Here is a 19,348-nt window from a genome sequence, read left to right on the forward strand (position 1 = left end):
TGTGTCACTTTTTAAAGTATAAGTAGACCTCTCTTAGCATTCAAAATGCGTTGCTGGAGAATGTAGCATTAATCAAATCGATGCTAAAAGGGGTCATTATACCATTGTATATGTAGTGCTGTAGTTTACGTGGACAACTTCTTGCTTTTCTGTCATCACTTTATTTCTACTACCGCAGCACATTTCCATAACATTCTCCGGCGCGTTCTTCGCTTGCTCACCGCGCTCCGCCGGTCTCGCTCGCTCCACTCTGCCATCTCTCCCGACTCTCCTCTCCACTCCTCCGTCACAGTCCAGCCGCCCTCTCGCGGTCTCTTGGCCTCACTCGTCTCCCCGTCTCATTCCAGCCGCTCTCTCGCGGTCTCCCAGTCTCACTCCAGCCGCTCTCTCGCGGTCTCCCCGTCTCACTCCAGCCGCTCTCTCGCGGTCTCCCCGTCTCACTCCAGCCGCTCTCTCGCGGTCTCCCCGTCTCACTCCAGCCGCTCTCTCACGGCTTCTCCGTCTCACTCCAGCCGCTCTCTCGCGGTCTCCCAGTCTCACTTCAGCCGCTCTTTCTCGGTCTCCCCGTCTCACTCCAGCCGCTCTCTCGCGGTCTCCCCGTCTCACTCCAGCTTCTCTCGCGGTCTCCCCGTCTCACTCCAGCCTCTCTCTATCGGTCTCCCCGTCTCACTCCAGCCACTCTCTATCGGTCTCCCCGTCTCACTCCAGCCACTCTCTCGCGGCTTTTCCGTCTCACTCCAGCCGCTCTCTCGCGGTCTCCCCGTCTCACTCCAGCCGCTCTCTCGCGGTCTCCCAGTCTCACTCCAGCCGCTTCCTCGCGGTCTCCCCGTCTCACTCCAGCCGCTCTCTCGCGGTCTCCCCGTCTCACTCCAGCTTCTCTCGCGGTCTCCCCGTCTCACTCCAGCCTCTCTCTATCGGTCTCCCCGTCTCACTCCAGCCACTCTCTATCGGTCTCCCCGTCTCACTCCAGCCACTCTCTCGCGGCTTTTCCGTCTCACTCCAGCCGCTCTCTCGCGGTCTCCCCGTCTCACTCCAGCCGCTCTCTCGCGGTCTCCCAGTCTCACTCCAGCCGCTTCCTCGCGGTCTCCCCGTCTCACTCCAGCCGCTCTCTCGCGGTCTCCCCGTCTCACTCCAGCCGCTCTCTCGCGGTCTCCCCGTCTCACTCCAGCCGCTCTCTCGCGGTCTCCCCGTCTCACTCCAGCGTCTCTCGCGGTCTCCCCGTCTCACTCCAGCCACTCTCTTCCGGCTTCTCTGTCTCACTCCAGCCTCTCTCTCGCGGCTTCTCCGTCTCGCTCCAGCCGCTCTCTCACGGTCTCCCAGTCTCACTCCAGCCGCTCTCTCTCGGTCTCCCCGTCTCACTCCAGCCGCTCTCTCGCGGTCTCCCCGTCTCACTCCAGCCTCTCTCGCGGTCTCCCCGTCTCACTCCAGCCTCTCTCTACCGGTCTCCCCATCTCACTCCAGCCACTCTCTCGCGGCTTCTCCGTCTCACTCCAGCCGCTTTCTCGCGGTCTCCCCGTCTCACTCCAGCCACTCTCTTCCGGCTTCTCCGTCTCACTCCATCCTCTCTCTCGCGGCTTCCCCGTCTCACTCCAGCCGCTCTCTCGCGGTCTCCCAGTTTCACTCCAGCCGCTCTCTCTCGGTCTCCCCGTCTCACTCCAGCCGCTCTCTCGCGGTCTCCCCGTCTCACTCCAGCCACTCTCTTCTGGCTTCTCCGTCTCACTCCAGCCTCTCTCTCACGGCTTCTCCGTCTCACTCCAGCCGCTCTCTCTCGGTCTCCCCGTCTCACTCCAGCCGCTCTCTCGCGGTCTCCCAGTCTCACTCCAGCCGCTCTCTCGCGGTCTCCCCGTCTCACTCCAGCCGCTCTCTCGCGGTCTCCCCGTCTCACTCCAGCCGCTCTGTCGCGGTCTCCCCATCTCACTCCAGCCGCTCTCTAGCGGTCTCCCCGTCTCACTCCAGCCGCTCTCTAGCGGTCTCCCCATCTCACTCCAGCCGCTCTCTAGCGGTCTCCCCGTCTCACTCTAGTTGCTCTCTCGTGGTCTCCCCGTCTCACTCCAGCCGCTCTCTCGCGGTCTCCCCGTCTCACTCCAGCCGCTCTCTCGCGGTCTCCCCGTCTCACTCCAGCCGCTCTCTCGCGGTCTCCCCGTCTCACTCCAGCCATTCTCTCTCGGTCTCCCCGTCTCACTCCAGCCGCTCTCTCGCGGTCTCCCAGTCTCACTCCAGCCGCTCTCTCTCGGTCTCCCAGTTTCACTCCAGCCGCTCTCTCTCGGTCTCCCCGTCTCACTCCAGCCGCTCTCTCTCGGTCTCCCCGTCTCACTCCAGCCACTCTCTCGCGGCTTCTCCGTCTCACTCCAGCCGCTCTCTCGTGGTCTCCCCGTCTCCCTCCAGCCGCTCTCTCGCGGTCTCCCCGTCTCACTCCAGCCGCTCTCTCGCGGTCTCCCCGTCTCACTCCAGCCACTCTCTTGCGGCTTCTCCGTCTCACTCCAACCTCTCTCTCGCGGCTTCTCCGTCTCGCTCCAGCCGCTCTCTCACGGCTTCTCCGTCTCACTCCAGCCGCTCTCTCGCGGTCTCCCCATCTCACTCCAGCCGCTCTCTCGTGGTCTCCCCGTCTCACTCCAGCCGCTCTCTCACGGTCTCCCCGTCTCACTCCAGCCGCTACATGATACTTCTTCCTTCACTCCACTGCTACTCTATGCTTCTTTTGTTATTCCACTGCAACTCTATACTTCTGTTACTCCACTGCTACCCTATACTTCTGTTACTCCCTGTCTTCAGCTCCGACTATCTGCATCCACTCCCAGGCATGACTCCACTCCAACTCCCCACAACTCCAAAACTCCCTTCTATTTATCCCCGCCCTTATTAATTCCCAATTAATTAGTTGGCTTCCCCCCGACGCCCCTCGTCCCCCAGCCCCCGCTGCCACCTGTCTCCTTTCCCAGACTTGTAGGCGCCACTCAGAGTCAACAACATAAACCAGCCAATCGCAGCCCTGCATCCCTAATTGCTCGACGGGCTGTCTCCGACTTACCCTTTGGCCCCTGGTAACAGCTGCTTGTCCCGATATGCCCCCACTGTACCCCACACGCACGTGTGTGCAATTTTCCCCCTTGGCGCGTGTTAAACCACTACATATATATAGGGATAGGTTTCCGCAACTGGGGAGACAAAGGCGGCCGTACGTGGTGAATCCAAGTCACGGGTGAAGCGGGGTAGTAAAGCTAGCCATCATCATCTATCATCTATATATATAAAAGTGAAATTTGTGAATGTCTGTCTGTTCAAAATGTTTAGCATACCTTTCAACATGCAACAAACTTGAAATTTGGCATGTGGGTAGCTTCCAGACTGTACACAATGCAAAAAGTATTAAAATAGACTTTTGTATTTTAGGGGGGGGGGGGACAATATAATGGATAAATTTTGCACGGCAAGTGAGTGGTGACGTCACATCTGGGATGTCACCGCATGCAGCAGCATTATGCAGTGTGCCAGCTGACGTCACGCATCCCGATCCCCCCACCCTCCATGTAGGCCATGTATTGATCCAAGACAAGAATCCAAGTCCCGGGCGAAGCCGGGTAGTAAGGCAAGTCTATATATATCTCCATATATATAAAAGGCAAAGTTGTGATTGTGTGTCTGTTCAAAATGTTGAGCATACTTCCCGACATGCAACAAAATAGGGCATGTGGTTAGCTTCCAGACTATACACAATGCAGAAAGTATAAAAATAGACTTTTGTGTTTTGGGGGGGGCGGGCGCAATAATGGATATATTTCGCACGGCATGTGAGCTGTGACGTCACATCTGTCATGTGACCCGCATGCAGAAGCGTCACGCAGTGTGCCTGCCTCACGTCACGCACCCCCCCAACCCTCCGTGGGTACAGTGCCATACAAATGTGTTTCAGGTCTAAAGCGTTCTTTGTGCAGCATTGCTTTATTATTTAAGTCGTTTACTGCCGTACGCACCCTGAAAGTTGTGTGTGTCTGCAGCAAGCGCGTGTATGTGGACCTATGGCCGCCCGCGCGTTTGTGTGTGGGGGGAGTGGTAGTGTAGTGGTTAGCGCGCTGCGCTGCGCTACGAACCCGGTGGCCAAAGTTCGATTCCCGCTCATGGCCACCACCGGTGACGATCATTTTAACCGGTCCTGGGCCTCCCCTCGGTCGACTCGGCTTCCAACGAGTGACTGGTGTGCTGTGTGATCATCGCCACTGGGGAGACAAAGGCGGCCAGCCGTGGTGCTGGCCACCCACCCCCTCGTGTGCCGTGCCGGCCTTCATAGGTGCTCGCTAAAAGCACTTGCCCCCTACAGACTCACAGGCTACATGGGGGATCTTTGTCTTTATCCTGTGTGTGGGGGCGGGCAGTGACTGCGTAGCGATTCGCGCGCTGCGCCACGAACCCGGCGACCCGAGTTTCATTCTCGCTCACGGCCACTACCAGTGACGATTATTGGAACCGCTCTTAGGCCTCCCCTAGGTCAACTCAGCCTCAAACGAGTAACTGGTGTGGTGTGTGAACATCGCCACTGGGGAGCCAAAGGCGGCCTGGCGTGGTGAATCCAAGTCCCGAGCGAAGCCGGGTAGTAAAGCTAGTCTATCCATATATATAAAAGGGAAATTTGTGATTTTGTGTCTGTTCAAAATGTTTAGCGTACTTCCCGACATACAACAAACTTGAAATTTGCCATGTGGGTACTTTCCAGGCTGTACACTAGGCCTCAGCAAGGTAAGGTAAATGTTAAAAGGTAAAAACAACGAGCCTATCTTTACCCTACCTTTTACCCTTACCCCATACAAATTACCTGATTACAGGGTAATCACTAGGAAACTACACATGAACAAGGTTTATAATGGTAAATGCTGGGTAGAGCGCTTTATTCATTTAGAATACTCTCGATGATTCCAATTTTACACGCTCGTTGTTGTCGTTGTTGTTGTCGTTGTTCTCGTTTTATCCTCAAATCTTGTAACTAAATTTTTACCCACTTCCTAATGTGGTATCGACTGCAAACTTGGTATACTTATGGTCATACTGATGACAAGACTATATTCTATCATAAAAATATATATATTTTTAAACATTCTTTTTTATATGTTATGTTTCGGCTTGGGTCTAATTGTCCACGGTCAACTGACGTTGGCTGTAATTGGCCATGGCCCCTTACGTTATGGCAAGCTTCGGGGCCACTTCCTGGAGTTGTGGAGTTCTGCCATTATTAGTACATTTAATAAAAGCATGTTTTTAATAAAGTTTTTTTTAAATATTGTTAAATCGAGGCCACGGACTGCGCCACGGAGCTTTTAGTGGTAAACTAGTTACTGTATTTACCGGGTAATACTTCGCGCTACCTTTACCCTACCGGGTAATTCTTCCGAGCTACCTTTACCCTACCCTTTACCTTATCCCTTGGCATGTCGACACCTTTACCCTTTACCCGGTAAAAAGAGTAAATTACCTTACCTTGCCAAGGCCTACTGTACACCATGCAAAAATTATAAAAATAGACTTTTGTACATTTTTTCGGGGGGGGGGGGCGCAATAATACATATATTTTGCACGGCAAGTGAGCTGTGACGTCACATCTGTCATGTGGCCCGTTTGCGGAAGCGTATCGGAGTGTGCCTGCTGATCGCGGGTAAAGTGAAATACAAATGTGTTGCAGGTCTAAGGCGTTCTTTGCGCAGCATTGCTTTATTATTTCAGTCGTTTACTGCCCTCCGCACCCTGAAAGTTGTGTGTGTCTGCTGCAAGCGCGTGTGTGCGTTTATGTGGCGGTAGTGTAGTGGTTAGCGCGCTGCGCTACGAACCCGGCGACCCGAGTTCGATTCCCGCTCACGGCCACCACCGGTGAAGATTATTTGAACCTGTCCTGGGCCTCCCCTACGTCGGCTCGGCCTCAAACGACTAACTCGTGCGGTGTGAACATCGTCACTGGGGAGACAAAGGCGGCCGGGCGTCGTGAATCCAAGCCCCGGGCGAAGCTGGGTAGTAAAGCTAGTAGTGCATATAATAGTAATCCGTACGATAAACAATTCATAGATCAAAATAATTTATAATAACATGAGTATATGTACTCACAAGTGCATTCGACTGTACTCCTATAAGGCATTGGTTGGAGCTGCTGCACTCTCAACCTGGGTCTTAGTGACTCCCTCAGTCAATTTTGTGGTGAGGTTTATTTGAGATGTCGCATGAAACTATCCTAGTCTCATATAAGTTCTCACCTGGCTAAAGGCACTGTAATAATAACATGATTTTTTTTTTAAATAACCATAGTCGAGGTTTTTTGGATTAGATTTCATAAATATAAAGGTTTCTCACATAAACAAGATGTGCCAATTGTTTATGAGTTCAGCACGCCGGTGTGTTGGAAAGGAAACCCACAACATTTACAATTTGAGTGACAATGTTTTCACCGGTACACTTATATTTACACAATATAATCCAAAAAACCTCTGATAATATTGGTCGCGAAAGCCTATGTGCTAAAAATATATAATTTGATTTGCTTTTTAAAATGGAATCGTAGCCACGAATCGTGATAATCGAATCACGGGGAGTGGTGGGGTCTGGTTGGCTCAGAGCCATGCGTCGCTCTCAATCGCTGAGCGAATGATGGGGGCGACTATGTTTGGGGGCGACTATGTTTGGGGGCCATCCATTTCGTACGTATACAGAGGGGGGAGGGGAGGTTAACCCAAATGCGTACGCTTGCGTATGGGGGGGGATCTACTGACATTGTACTTACTCGTAGGAAATGAGAGGGGGTTAAGCCTCGATAATAATTTGTATACATTGGCCTTCAAATTAGTTTGATAGTCCGGCGGTGGACTATCTGTTTGCTTAAACACGTTACTATATACATATGCCTTTTGGCGTCCTCTGGTCTAACATCTTTTGAGAGGAGGCTCAAAAGAAAACTATCTGGTTTGGACCAATCAGTTTCAAGGGCAATGCATATATTATCAGAGTATGTTTTTTGTTTCCATTCTGACACCAAGTATTGTGGTTGATGCAGACATGATTCCTTGTAAAAGGTTTCAGTTTGGTGTTTTAACATCATAACACCTGTTTTGTTTCCAGAAAAGGGAAAAACCTATTATCACACGTTACTGTTATTAATCCTTGATCGTTTCTACGTGGATTAAATATCGACCGTTCTATAGGATTCGGGAGGGGGTGCGTCAAGCATACGTATGCAGGTGGGGTATGCAGGTGGGGCGCGGTGTAAAAAGAACGCGTGCCTACAGGGAGGGGGGAGGGGTCAAGTTTTGACAGATTTTTGCATATGTGTAATGCGAGCAAGGATTGAGGGGGGCGGAGTCTGGGTCACGTGAGGAGAGGGAGGAGTTAGGGTCACGTGGGGGAGAGGATTTAGGGAGAGAACCGGAAGGGGATCGGGGAGTTATGACGGAGTGAAATGGGAGGAGGCCACGCTGGGCAGTACTGGGAGAGTGGCGCGATCGCCACGTGTTGAGAGACGTCGGCACCGTCGGCCATCGGTGTCCGGAGCAGCAGTGGGGCTGCGGAGCGGAGCAGCAGTGGGGCTGCGGAGCGGAGCAGCAGTGGGGCTGCGGAGCGGAGCAGCAGTGGGGCTGCGGAGCGGAGCAGCAGTGGGGCTGCGGAGCGGAGCAGCAGTGGGGCTGCGGAGCGGAGCAGCAGTGGGGCTGCGGAGCGGAGCAGCAGTGGGGCTGCGGAGCGGAGCAGCAGTGGGGCTGCGGAGTGATCAACGGAGGAGACGCGGGCCTGAGCGAGGACGCCGTGGGAGCGAGATTTACACAAACCCAAATAAAGGACAACGGAGATCGACCCTGTGAAAGAGTCCTTTATTACATACGTACTAAATGGATGGCCCCTTTCCTCAGCTAGCGTTGCTGCTTGTTATCACTTGTAAGCAATCTATCCGTGTTTTCGTTTCTCCAGGACAAAGAGCGCTATAATTAATCAGCTTGCTATGGGGTTGTGCTAAGCGAGGTCTGCCTGTTCTTAAAATATGTGTATGGATTCTTGGAACATGAGGTTATAGTTTGAATAATGGAAATTCTTCATAGATTTGTTCATTGCTTGAGTTTATTAATACTGTGATTTCTTGAGTGGGTTCACTTAGTTGATCAATCTTGTCCCCCCGCAGCTTCCCTCCTTCCGTCACGGTGACAACATTATCAACGAATCCTTAGGGGCGTGCTTCTACCTGGAGGTGAGTCATGATACAAGAACGTAAGCCTCAATGTGTGCACTTTCAAGTAATGGCAAAGGGTTACATAATGCAACCTTTCAAAGTAATGTGGAGTGAAACTCTTGATGAAAATGTTAGATACCCATAACATGTTACAATTTTGTTTATGTTGTGCATGCCACAACATATGCCGTAAAATTACAAAATGTCAAAATGAATATGCTCGTTTGAAAATGTCTTAGATGAATTGTGTGAATGTTTTAAACATATTTTCATAGGTTTTGTTTGGAATCCATACTCTTTGGTTCTTTCGGTAAAGTCACATAGGTATAAAATAAATCACGACGTTTAGATCGCAACACAAGCGGTCGTCCTCAGGCGGAAAAAATATAATCCAGCAGTGGAACTGCTGAACTAGCGGGAGAGCAGCTACAACAAGGCTATATATGTGTTGATGGGCAAGCAAGCGGGGTCTGAGCTGTAAAGGAATTCCACCCCCGGATGCAAGCACCTCAGTTGTGTTAATGGGTAAAGTCTTCACTGACTGTGATGTTTCCATCCTACCTGCCGATGTCAGCTGTTATTTCAGACTCTGTCTCTCTCTCTATGCCTCTCTTAGATCTCTCACATGTCCTTTGGATTGCACTCTCATGCTCACATACCATTTGGATTGCACTCTCATGGTGCTAATCTCTCATTAACACTGCTGTTGTGCGCATATGCGGGCATGATACTCTTATGTGGTGACAGAAGCTCATTCATGCTAATCTCCCTCTCTCCCTAATCCCCCATTAACACAACTGAGGTGCTTGGGTCGGGGTGGAATTCCTTTCCAGCTCAGATCCCGCTTGTTTGCCCATCGCCACATATATAGCCTCCTTGTTGTAGCTGCTCTCTCGCTAGTTCAGCTGTTCCACTGCTGGATTATATTTGTTCTGCCTGAGGACGACCGCTTGTGTTGCGATCGAAACGTCGTGATTTATTTTATTTTATACCTACGTGACTTTACCGAAAGAACCAGAGTATGGATTCCTGCAGTCATTTGTTAAAAAAGCTTTATTTAGAGATGAAAAATATTGTGAATGAAAAATTGGACCAAGTAACAAGATAACTCAGGCCATAACCTCTCTTATAGTTGTATTAATAAAGTCGAGAACCATGACAAAATTCTTAATAAGATGGGAGATGCTCAAAGTAAATCAAGAGGAATGAAAATTGAAAAGGTGGCTCGAACTCCTCAGAGGGAATATTGACAAAACAACGGAAAAAGGTATTGAAGCAACGTTCGTGAAAAGTGTGTTTGAAGTACAGGCGTGTGTCGCTTATGGTTGGCTACGTGTGGTGTGAGGAGCAGTATCCAGCAAAAACAACCCCCTTCCTCGATGGTGCCGGACGGTAACTCTGTGATGGCTGTGAACACAGCAATGGGGGAGGGGCAATTCCAATCAACTGTTCTCTTCATAGTAGGGATGGAATTGCTGAGGTTAGAGTGCCTCAAATATTGGAAGAAGTAAGCACCCCTTGTGAGTGGCTGACTGAAGTGCCCTCTATTAAAGAAGTACAGAAGGCAATCCAGAGTCTTGACCAGGCGTTTATGTGCAGACTGTCCTATATGACATAATCACAACTGTCTGGACCACTGGACGGATTCTGCAGGATTGGAAGGATTCCCTGGTGGTCCCCCTCTTTAAGAAGGGAGACCGCACAGATTGTCGTAACTACAGGGGCACCTCCCTCCTCAGTGTGTCGAAAAAGGTCATGGCAAGGATTACTCAACATTGCTTTGCCAGGCACTCTGAGGAGAGCCTTGCAGAGCCACAATGTGGTTTCAGGCTAGGGTGATCCTGCACGGATGACATATTTTCTATATTTTCTCTTTGTCTGCTTTAGAAGAGGTGTAAGGAATTCCAACAGGACCTACATCTCTGCTTTATTGGCCTGGTCAAGGCCTATGATACCATCAATAGGCCTGGGCTCTGGGTTGTTTTTTGTACTTTTGGAGTCCCGGACTTTCTGCTCAGGTAAAGCTATGTGGCTAGGAATCAGAGCCATTCCCTGTTCACTTTGGTACCGACAGGGATGTCCTGTGGTGCCTACATTACTTAACATATTTTTCGGCCATATAATTCGAGAAGCCTTCCATTGCTGTACCGGAGGAACTGCCATCTGGTACATATACAATTGGAGGCAGATGGATGCCCAGGTGCAGTTGAGGGATGGCTCCTAATTGGTCAACCATGTTATGTATGCTAATAATCTGGTGATTGCTGCTCACTCGCAGAAGGAGTTGGAGGCTCTGCTGCTTGACCTGGAGCATGCTACTATAAGGTTGGGCGTTACCATCAGCCCCACTATAACTAAGCATGTGCCTGGGTATTTCGTATCTTCAAAAACTTCACCCCTCAACTCTCCATTGGTGATGGGGCAGTTGTGGAGAGAGTGGAGAGGTTTCCATACCTTGGCAGTGTGCTTATGACCAGCTCCGGTTAGACGGCAGAGGTCTTACTCTTCATCAGTCAAATGGTATTATCATTTCATCAGCTGCATAATGCTGTGGAAGCTACCCGGTCTGTCGCTCCATACGAAGATTAGGGTCTTCATGGCCACAGTCATGCCCTCCCTTATCTATGCTTACGAAACGTGCACCCCCCTAATGGAATATCATCACCGGTTAGATACATTTAGACTGGCCTGCCTACGGTCCATCCTGGGTTTAACCAGGCTGGAATGTTTGAGAGCTCACAAATCCCTTGAAAAATCTGGACAAAGTCCCTTTGGTGAGCTCCATCAGGCAAGGCTGTGTTTGCTGGGTCATGTAGCCCACATGCCCAGCCACGACATGTACAAATAGTTTTTGTTCAACTGGATATAGGGGGCTAAATGGGCGTGGCACGGGCAAGATAAGAGATGGAATGATGTGGTCCGAGAGAATATAGAGTTGAGTGGACAATCCAATGACCGGTACAAGCAGTGCCAAGGTCGACCTCTGTGAAGAAGGCTCGTGAACGATGCCACCGGGTAGTTGGAGATAGTCACCCTCCAACAACAGCAGAGGGCGGAGGAGTGACTCTCACAACAATGAGCAGAGCGCTGGATGGCTAAAACAGCAAGTTGGCACAGTAGGGGACACGGATGGTGCATCTACCGGTTATCTCAGTCAGTCAACCCATGGTACCTGGGTTTGTTCCGTGACCACCTGCCAGCGAGCATTTGACTCTTCACATGGCCTTAAAGTCCACATAACCTGGCACAAGGGCCGTGGTGACATCACGATCACTTAGTGGCGAATGGTGGTTGTTGTGGGGAGCGGAGCTACGAACCCGGCGACCAGAGTTCAATTCCTGCTCACGGTCAACACCAGTGAGGATTATCTGAACCGATCCTGGGCTTCCCCGAGGCCGACTCAAATGAGTGAGTACCTGGTGCAGTATTTAAACATAACCACTGGGGAGACAAAGGCGGCCGGGCCATGGTGCTAGCCACTCACCCCCTCGTGTGCCGTGCCAGCCTTCATAGGTGCTCGCTAACAGCACTTACCCCGACAGTCTGTTAAGGCTATATGGGGGATCTTGCACTGTGGTGCTTCAAGTGTGGTAAGTGTTAAATTTGATGTTTTATTACTTTATTTTAAAATGATACAATAATTGGTATTTCTCACATGATAGAAGTTGCTCAAGAGTGGAACATTTTGGGGCTGGAATGTAACTCAGCTTTTAACGTGGCAGGGAGTCAATGGGAAAACAATGATCATTTAACGAGATTTCGCTTACCGAGCAATTTGCGTGGAATACATCGTGCTCGATAAGCGATACGACACGCCTGTATAGCACAATATGCATCTCACGGATGGGACCCAACTCATGAGTTGAAAGAAATTTGGAACATGATACAGATGTGAGCTCCCAGTGGCAGAAAGTTTCCTTAGAACACAATTGTCTTCAATTCATGAGCCAACTGTTGTGCTATCCCTGTTATCCTGTGCACAATGCCTGGGTCAGGCTATTCATTCCAGCAAAGTGCTTTCCCATTCAATCGTACATGCAGCCTTGTTCATCTGCAGTTCGTCGGCCTGAGCTTGTGGTAGAATTACATATTCTTATGGGGTCTATAGTACAGTCACTGTTGACTTCACACTAAATAGTATGTATATTATGAACCCCAGGGGGTTGAAAAGCTGAAGAGACTAATTGTTTGATCCTCTTGTCTTAATCATTGTGCCACTTGGTCATTCTATATTTAAAGTCAACTTGAAGATAACAACGTTCGTGTTTTAGTCAAAATGTCTATATTTATGGACGAATTGGTGTCAAACAAGGTGGAAATAATACCTATGGTTATTATTTGTTGCAATTCACATACGTTGTTTGTCTGTGCAGAATCAGTTCAAGGCACAGGGCACAAAACTGATGCCAGATGGAGCAGCAGAGCAGGCCTTGGTTCTGCAGCGCACATTTGAGGTCCTCACCTTGCAACAGAAATCTGGTGATGATCACACATTGCACACATTTGAAACTCGCGTATGAACCTAGTGGCCCGCACATTACGGAAGCATGACTAGGGCGTTACATTTTGTATGATGCACTGTGGACACAGTGGTCCACACACTGTCGTGCAGGGGAATATAAAAATCACGTTGCTTGGGTGGCATATTCAGTGGAGTCACATGTTTCTTAGAAAATGTATTTAAATCCCCCTATCACCAGTGCTGTATTATAATGATATGTTCTCACATTATATTAATTTCTTCAAAATCCTTATAGTTGCTTGTTCTAGCACTGTGAGACACAGAAAGAGAGGTGGCACATCAATGTTGTTATCACTTTCTCTACATCTGTCCCTTCTTACTCAGTATCTGCGTGTCTGCCCTTTCTGCCTCTGTGTGTACACTTTTTTTTCCGCTCCTCTCTTCTCTGTCTCATATGCCCTCACCATTTAAGCAATTATTTATGCATGGAGCCCTGGATTCACCAGCAGGGCTTGTGGATTTCCAGGATATAAATTGGGGCAACAATTAAGTTGCATAATTCGGCCTAAAAAAACATACATTTTGCATACTCATTAAATTGAACATTCCTAAATCTACAGATGCACATTGTGCAAAGTAAGAAAAACCCATTACATACCATGCCAGTCCAGGACTGGTAGATCAGAATCAAATCCTCTCTAACCCTTTTGGAAGATCCGTCCAATATGTGAATATAGCTTGCATCCATTTGCAGATATAAGCTCAAATGATGTTGTTACAGATGTTTCTGGATTAATTGAGCCAAATAAAATGCTTTTACAGGTCTAATGAAGAGAGTTGATGCCACAGTGGGGACGTTTGGCAAAAGTGAATTACATCTCTTCGGCATTATAGAGCATGTATAATATGAACAGCAAGGTCATTGCAGACAGATGGAAAACCAGTTGATAAGGAACAGAGAAAGGACGTGACTTTCAGTATCTAGATTTGATTTTGTAAAGGAAACAGGAGAGGAAGCTAAAATGAAATCAGAAAATCCTACTTTAGTTCAATACGACATTTAATAATAAGTGATATGCACATTTTTTTTAACAAAGTGGGGTTTCCTGGTGGTCTGATGGCTGGGATAACTGAGGGGAAATCCGCAGGTAGATGATGAAAATGTGTTCCCAATTAAGATGTTATATCAAAATAAATGCCAAGAAAATTTGGAACCTGTTATGCCTTACAATTGTAATTGTGATTGATTTGTATTAAGCACCACTAACATGTGCATTGCATCATGTATATCAAGGCAGAGGACTCGGGCTCTCAAATCATCCCTACGCAGTTTAAAATTCTATCTTCCTCAAGAGACGTCCTAAATAGACATATTACCTCAATTGAGTTTTACCTGGGTATAAATAAAAGTTACATATATTTTGATTGACTACGTGTGGTGCCTTTTGCTATGACTGTATTTGTTGAAATTGGTTTTATTCGAGGATTGGTTGTTTTTAAAGGTATCTACTGTTGTGTTTTAGTTCTGCATTGCACATTTCGTAAAACTTTTGCCTTTATATTTATTCAGGGGATGTCATCTACTACAACTGGCGCATTCCAGTGGAGGAGCGGCACAACTCTGCTCTAAAACGAAACACTGAGGCATTGGCAAAGGAGCTGTTGCTATGGGAGGGGTATCTTGCCAAGGTGTGCTACAAAAATGATCAGCATTGATATGTGTGAATTTACACATCTTCTTTCAAGTTGGTTGTACATATTAAATGTGTATTACTAATTCAAGTTATCATAATTACGATTCATGAGCAGATAGCCTGAAGGTCTCTAATGAACGTTTTATCAATCTTGATTTGAAGCTTTCGTGACTGCAGGAATCCACACTCTTTGGTTCTTTTGGTAAAGTCACGTAGGTAGACGGTCGCTTGTTGTTGCGATCGAAACGTCATGATCTATTATTTTTTCTGCCTACGTGACTTTACCAAAAGAACCAAAGAGTATGAACGTTTTATCATTCGTTTCCACTATCCAATATGTTCAAGTAGTGCCACATCTTTCTGTCACTAATGTCTTATGTGTCGTCAAGCCATTCTCTGCTAGGTTTTCCTCTTTTTCCGGGTTCTATTTTTCCGAAAAAAATCCTTTTTAATTTTCCAATTGTTGTCCATCCTACATATGTGTCCAAAAGTGCCTGTTTCCTTCTCATCACTCCCTGCATCATTGGGTATTTTTCTATGTTCAACGGTTTTTTACTTCTACGTTGATCACTCTTTGGGCTCAGTTTAGATGCAGTATCCTTCTCTAGCAATACATTTAGAGTGCCAATATCTTATCTCTGTCAGCCTTTTTTAATGTCCCAAGTCTCGCAGGCATACAAAGCTGTACTGAACACGCATGTTCTTAAGATGTTCAGTTTGGTCTTGTAGCTGATTTGCTTGCTCATCCAGATGTTATTGAATCCTGCCATTACTCATTTTGCCTTGCGATCCTTGTGAAGTTATTGTCCCATGTCAGTAGACTTGCCAAGTATACACATTTCTTTACATTCACAATCTTGCTGCTTTCTATTATTACTCCTCCCTTTTGAACACCATTGTCTTTGGCCTCTCCACGTTCATCAGTCCTTTTCTGACTTATTCAGCGTAGGAGCACTTTCTTGCAGTACTACGAACCTTTCTTCCATCAGATCTATGTCGTCCACGAATCTCATGTTTTTTATTCTTTCACCTTACACAGATATTCCTGTGCCATTGTCCTGAATGGCATCCATCACTCTTTCCAAGTATGTGATGAAGTTGTTTGGTGATAGTGGATCTCCCTCATTACTTATTGTTGTTCGGAACCATTCTCCTATTTCCTGTCCAAAATGTACTGCTGAGTTTCACCTGAGTATTAAATATTAGCTTGTCATTTATGAAGGAAGTTGTAGCAGTATCTCGCCTCTTGAATTTAATTATCCATACCTTTGCATGATGCGTTCCCATCTGGCGTTATCCTTCCCAAGTCTACCACAATTATCTTGATATCCTTCCTAGGAAGTTCCTTTTACGTGCTTTACATAATTTCATATAATTCTTCAACATCCTCTTCTGCGCTATCTGATGTTGGTGTATATATTTAGATGACAGACATGTTTAGGGGTTGCTCATTAAATCTCGTGAAAATTACTTTTGGACTAACCGGTCTGTATCCCAATAATGATGCTTTGGCTTTTGTGCTCAACAAGAAACCTTCTCTGGTGTGTACTTTACCTTCCCCTGACCAGATAACATCCCCCCCATTTATCTCCCCTGTTCCTGTCCATCTCATTTCTGCTAGTCCTAGGATGTCGTACCTGGTATCTTTTTATTTCCTTTGCCTATAGTGTTCTCACATTTCGTGTCCCTACTGTAATCTCCTCATTCGCCATTCTCAGCCTCTTCGTTGTTTCGGAATGTGACTGCTTTGTTTTCTAATGGTGTCATAGCTGCTGCTGCTGCCATTGCTGCTTTCCGGTAGTACATTTTTCTACCTGATCCTGGTTACTCAATCGGACCTTGTTGACCCCGGCGACATCAGCGCTTGCATCCTTCGTCTTCTGCGGTCGTCATGTGTATTAGATTCCTTTTGTATTTTTTTTACGGTCCGAGGTATCAGCAACCCTTTTGCCCGACCCTCCTCCGTTTTATCTGGGCTTGGGACTGGCTCAAATATCTACTGGAATTCTGGACCCCCTGAGGTGGAACACAAGTTGTATTTTACATAGATTTGAGCTCTTATTCAGTGATTTAAGTGCTAATGATATTTGACCAGCAAAGATTGAAATACTCACGGACTCATCTTCTTGGTTCTTTCGGTAAAGTCACGTAGAAGGGAAGTAATAAAATAATAAAAATAAAACATTATAAAACAATTCTCACGACGTTTCGGCTACAACGCAAGCAGCCGTCTTCAGGTGAAGAATGAGACACTGCCAAGCTAGGAGCTTATATATAAGCTGAGTTGGAGGTGGAAGAAGAAGAGAGCCTTAACAAAAGAATGTGCATATCAAGAGGAATTTAGCATATTCATGGGAAATGCGTAGGAGGTGGGCGGGGGGGTTTCAAAGTCATATTATGCCCATGCATTATGCAGGATCAGCAGCACCAAAGGGAGGGGGGGGTAGCATTAACAAAGGGAGGGCATGTTAATAGTATGTAGAAGCAATGAAACATGTGAATGGGAAAACGGTGGCAGGAGATCCGCAGCGGAGCAAATAATGCATTCCCTGTGGAGAACACAAGATACACAGTTAATGCCAGTGAGTGGACTGCGGTCTGAAAGTCACCATAAACGCGAACAACAATCAGTTAAGATCCGAAGTGGTTTATTACGTCCTTCCAATGATTGCTGAGCCAGAATCCATCTTCTCGGTGGAAATTGTCTCTGTGTTTGTATATGTGGATTGCCTCATGAACGAATCTCTCATGGTAGCCAGATGGCTTGCAGAGAACCTCTGTCTTGGAGAAGTCAATGTCATGTGAACCCACTGAATTGTAACAGTGATCTGCCACGGCTGAGGTGTTTGTCCTACCGTGTTTCAGGTCGGCTTTATGTTCACGGATGCGGTCCGAGACATGTCGTTTGGTTTCTCCAATGTAACTGCTACCACAGAGGCAACTTAGTTTGTAGACGCCAGGGTACTGTATGTCTGGAACCATGTCTTTTACAGACGGAACCAGATCACGGATTTTATGTACTGTGTTGAATCGTACCTGAATCTTGTGTTTAATCAGGATTTTGCAGATCTTTTTTGTAACCCCAGCAATGTAGGGTAAGGTGATGGTTTTGAAAGGCTCCTCAGCAGGATCCTTCTTGACGGTTGGAGTGATGGCCTTGTGGATTGTGTAGTCGGAGTAACCATTAGCCTTAAGAGCTTGGCGTACGTGTTTGAGTTCACTGGCAATGTGTTCCTGGTCGGAGATGTATTGGGCTCTATGGTATAGAGTCTTGATGAGGGAGTTCTTCTGGGATGGATGGTGGTGGGAATCCGGTTTTAGGTAGGCATCCGTATGGGTGGCTTTCCTGTAGACAGAATGGCTCATTGAACCATCAGGTCTCCTTTTAATTAGGACATCCAAAAAGGGGTAGCTTGCCATCTTTTTCGACTTCCATGGTGAATCTGATGGCTGGGTGTATGGAATTGATGTGGTCAAGAAATTGGTCTAGAGCAGGCCGGCCATGTGGCCAGATGACAAAAGTGTCATCTACGTACCTCTTCCATAAGGTCGGGTGTAGAGTGGCAGTCTGGATGGCGTCAGTCTCAAATTTCTCCATGAAAATGTTGGCTACAACCGGAGATAGGGGAGAGCCCATTGGGGTGCCCTCAGTTTGCTTGTAGAAGGTTCCATTCCAGGTGAAGTATGTATTGGTTAAGCAGTGTCTCACCAGGGGGGTACCCCAGCATTCAGTCCTTGATGAACCAAGTCTTCAATGATTGCGATGGTGTCAGGCACAGGAACCTTGGTGAACAAGGAAACCACATCAAAACTGACAAGCAGGTCGTCTGGGGACAGGGAAATCCCCTTGATTGTCGATACCAGGTCAGTAGAGTTTTGTACCGCAGAGGTGGTTTTTCCAGTGAAAGGCCGTAGGATTTCAGACAAAAAACGAGCCAGTTTGTAAGTGGGGGAGTTGATAGTAGAGACAATGGGACGAAGAGGTGTATCTTCTTTATGTATCTTTGGCAAGCCGTACAATCTTGGTGGCCTGGCTGCAGAAGGTTTCAACGAGAACTGTTTGGTCTGATCAATTAATGCGGTTGAAGCAGAAATTATTTTGTTGGTTTTGGTGGCGAGGCTGTTGGTGGGGTCTCTTTTTATTTTTGTATAGCTGCCATCGTTGAGTAGTTCTTGAATTTTGTTGTTGGATTCTATTTTGTCCATGATGACAGTGGCATTGCCTTTGTCGGCTGAGAGGATGACAATGTCATCCCTCTTTTTATATTGAGCTAATTCAAAACGCTCATCTTTGCTGATGTTGCTAGCTGGCATCTTAGCGTTTTTGAGGGTTGCAGAGATTTCAGATCTTGCTACGTCTGCAGCGATGTGACTCAAGCCCTTGAGAGCTACATCTACTCGTGCAATTATATCATTAACTGGTATGTGTCTAGGTGTGACTGCAAAGATTAGTCCTTTAGCTAAAACGGATTTCAGACCTTCATAAATAGGACTGTTACTGCGATTAATTACGACTTTGTTAACATCTAGCTTTTCAATGTGTGGGTCCGGTTTCTTGTTTGAGAGGCGGTTGAATTTGGAAATCAAGTTGTCCTTACATTTAGTCGACAGTGGCAGCTGAAGAGGCAGTCATTTTTTCTACATGTTCCCAATCCGATGTGGACATTGTTGCACTCAAAGATAAGTATGATTTGTAGAGTGTCTTGTTCACTGATCTAGTTCGGTGCGTGTAAGTCTGATTTTCTCTGAGATAAGAGCTAAGCTAGTTCTAGACAGAATTCGTTTCGCATTAGAAGAAGTTACAGCAGCAGATGTTAGTGTAAATGCGTTTGGTATTACCTTAGAGTCGCGGCATCTCTTCAGAAAGGTGAGAGACTCGATTAGCTGAGCCTTCTTATCACGGAGCTTGTTGAAGGATCTCAAAGTTATGTGGAAACCCTCCCCGTAGAGGCGGTTAAATTTCGATTTAAAGCTTTCGTGACTGCAGGGATTCATCTTCTTGGTTCT

The 19,348-nt window shown here is 47.4% G+C and overlaps 1 protein-coding gene across 1 annotated transcript in view; it reads left to right on the forward strand.

The window, feature by feature from the left end:
• The window catches only part of LOC144720178 (glutathione S-transferase A-like), a 50,796-nt gene that overhangs the window by 9,229 nt on the left and 22,219 nt on the right, over nt 1-19,348 (forward strand). Inside the window, exons 2-4 of the mRNA XM_078596677.1 lie at nt 8,138-8,203; nt 12,559-12,664; nt 14,218-14,336. Coding sequence (XP_078452803.1) covers nt 8,138-8,203; nt 12,559-12,664; nt 14,218-14,336 — 291 coding nt within the window. The remainder of the gene's footprint in view (nt 1-8,137; nt 8,204-12,558; nt 12,665-14,217; nt 14,337-19,348) is intronic.

Source organism: Lampetra planeri, chromosome 8 (assembly GCF_965212315.1).
Source record: "Lampetra planeri chromosome 8, kcLamPlan1.2.h2, whole genome shotgun sequence".
In the NCBI taxonomy this organism is placed as follows: Eukaryota; Metazoa; Chordata; class Hyperoartia; order Petromyzontiformes; family Petromyzontidae; genus Lampetra; species Lampetra planeri.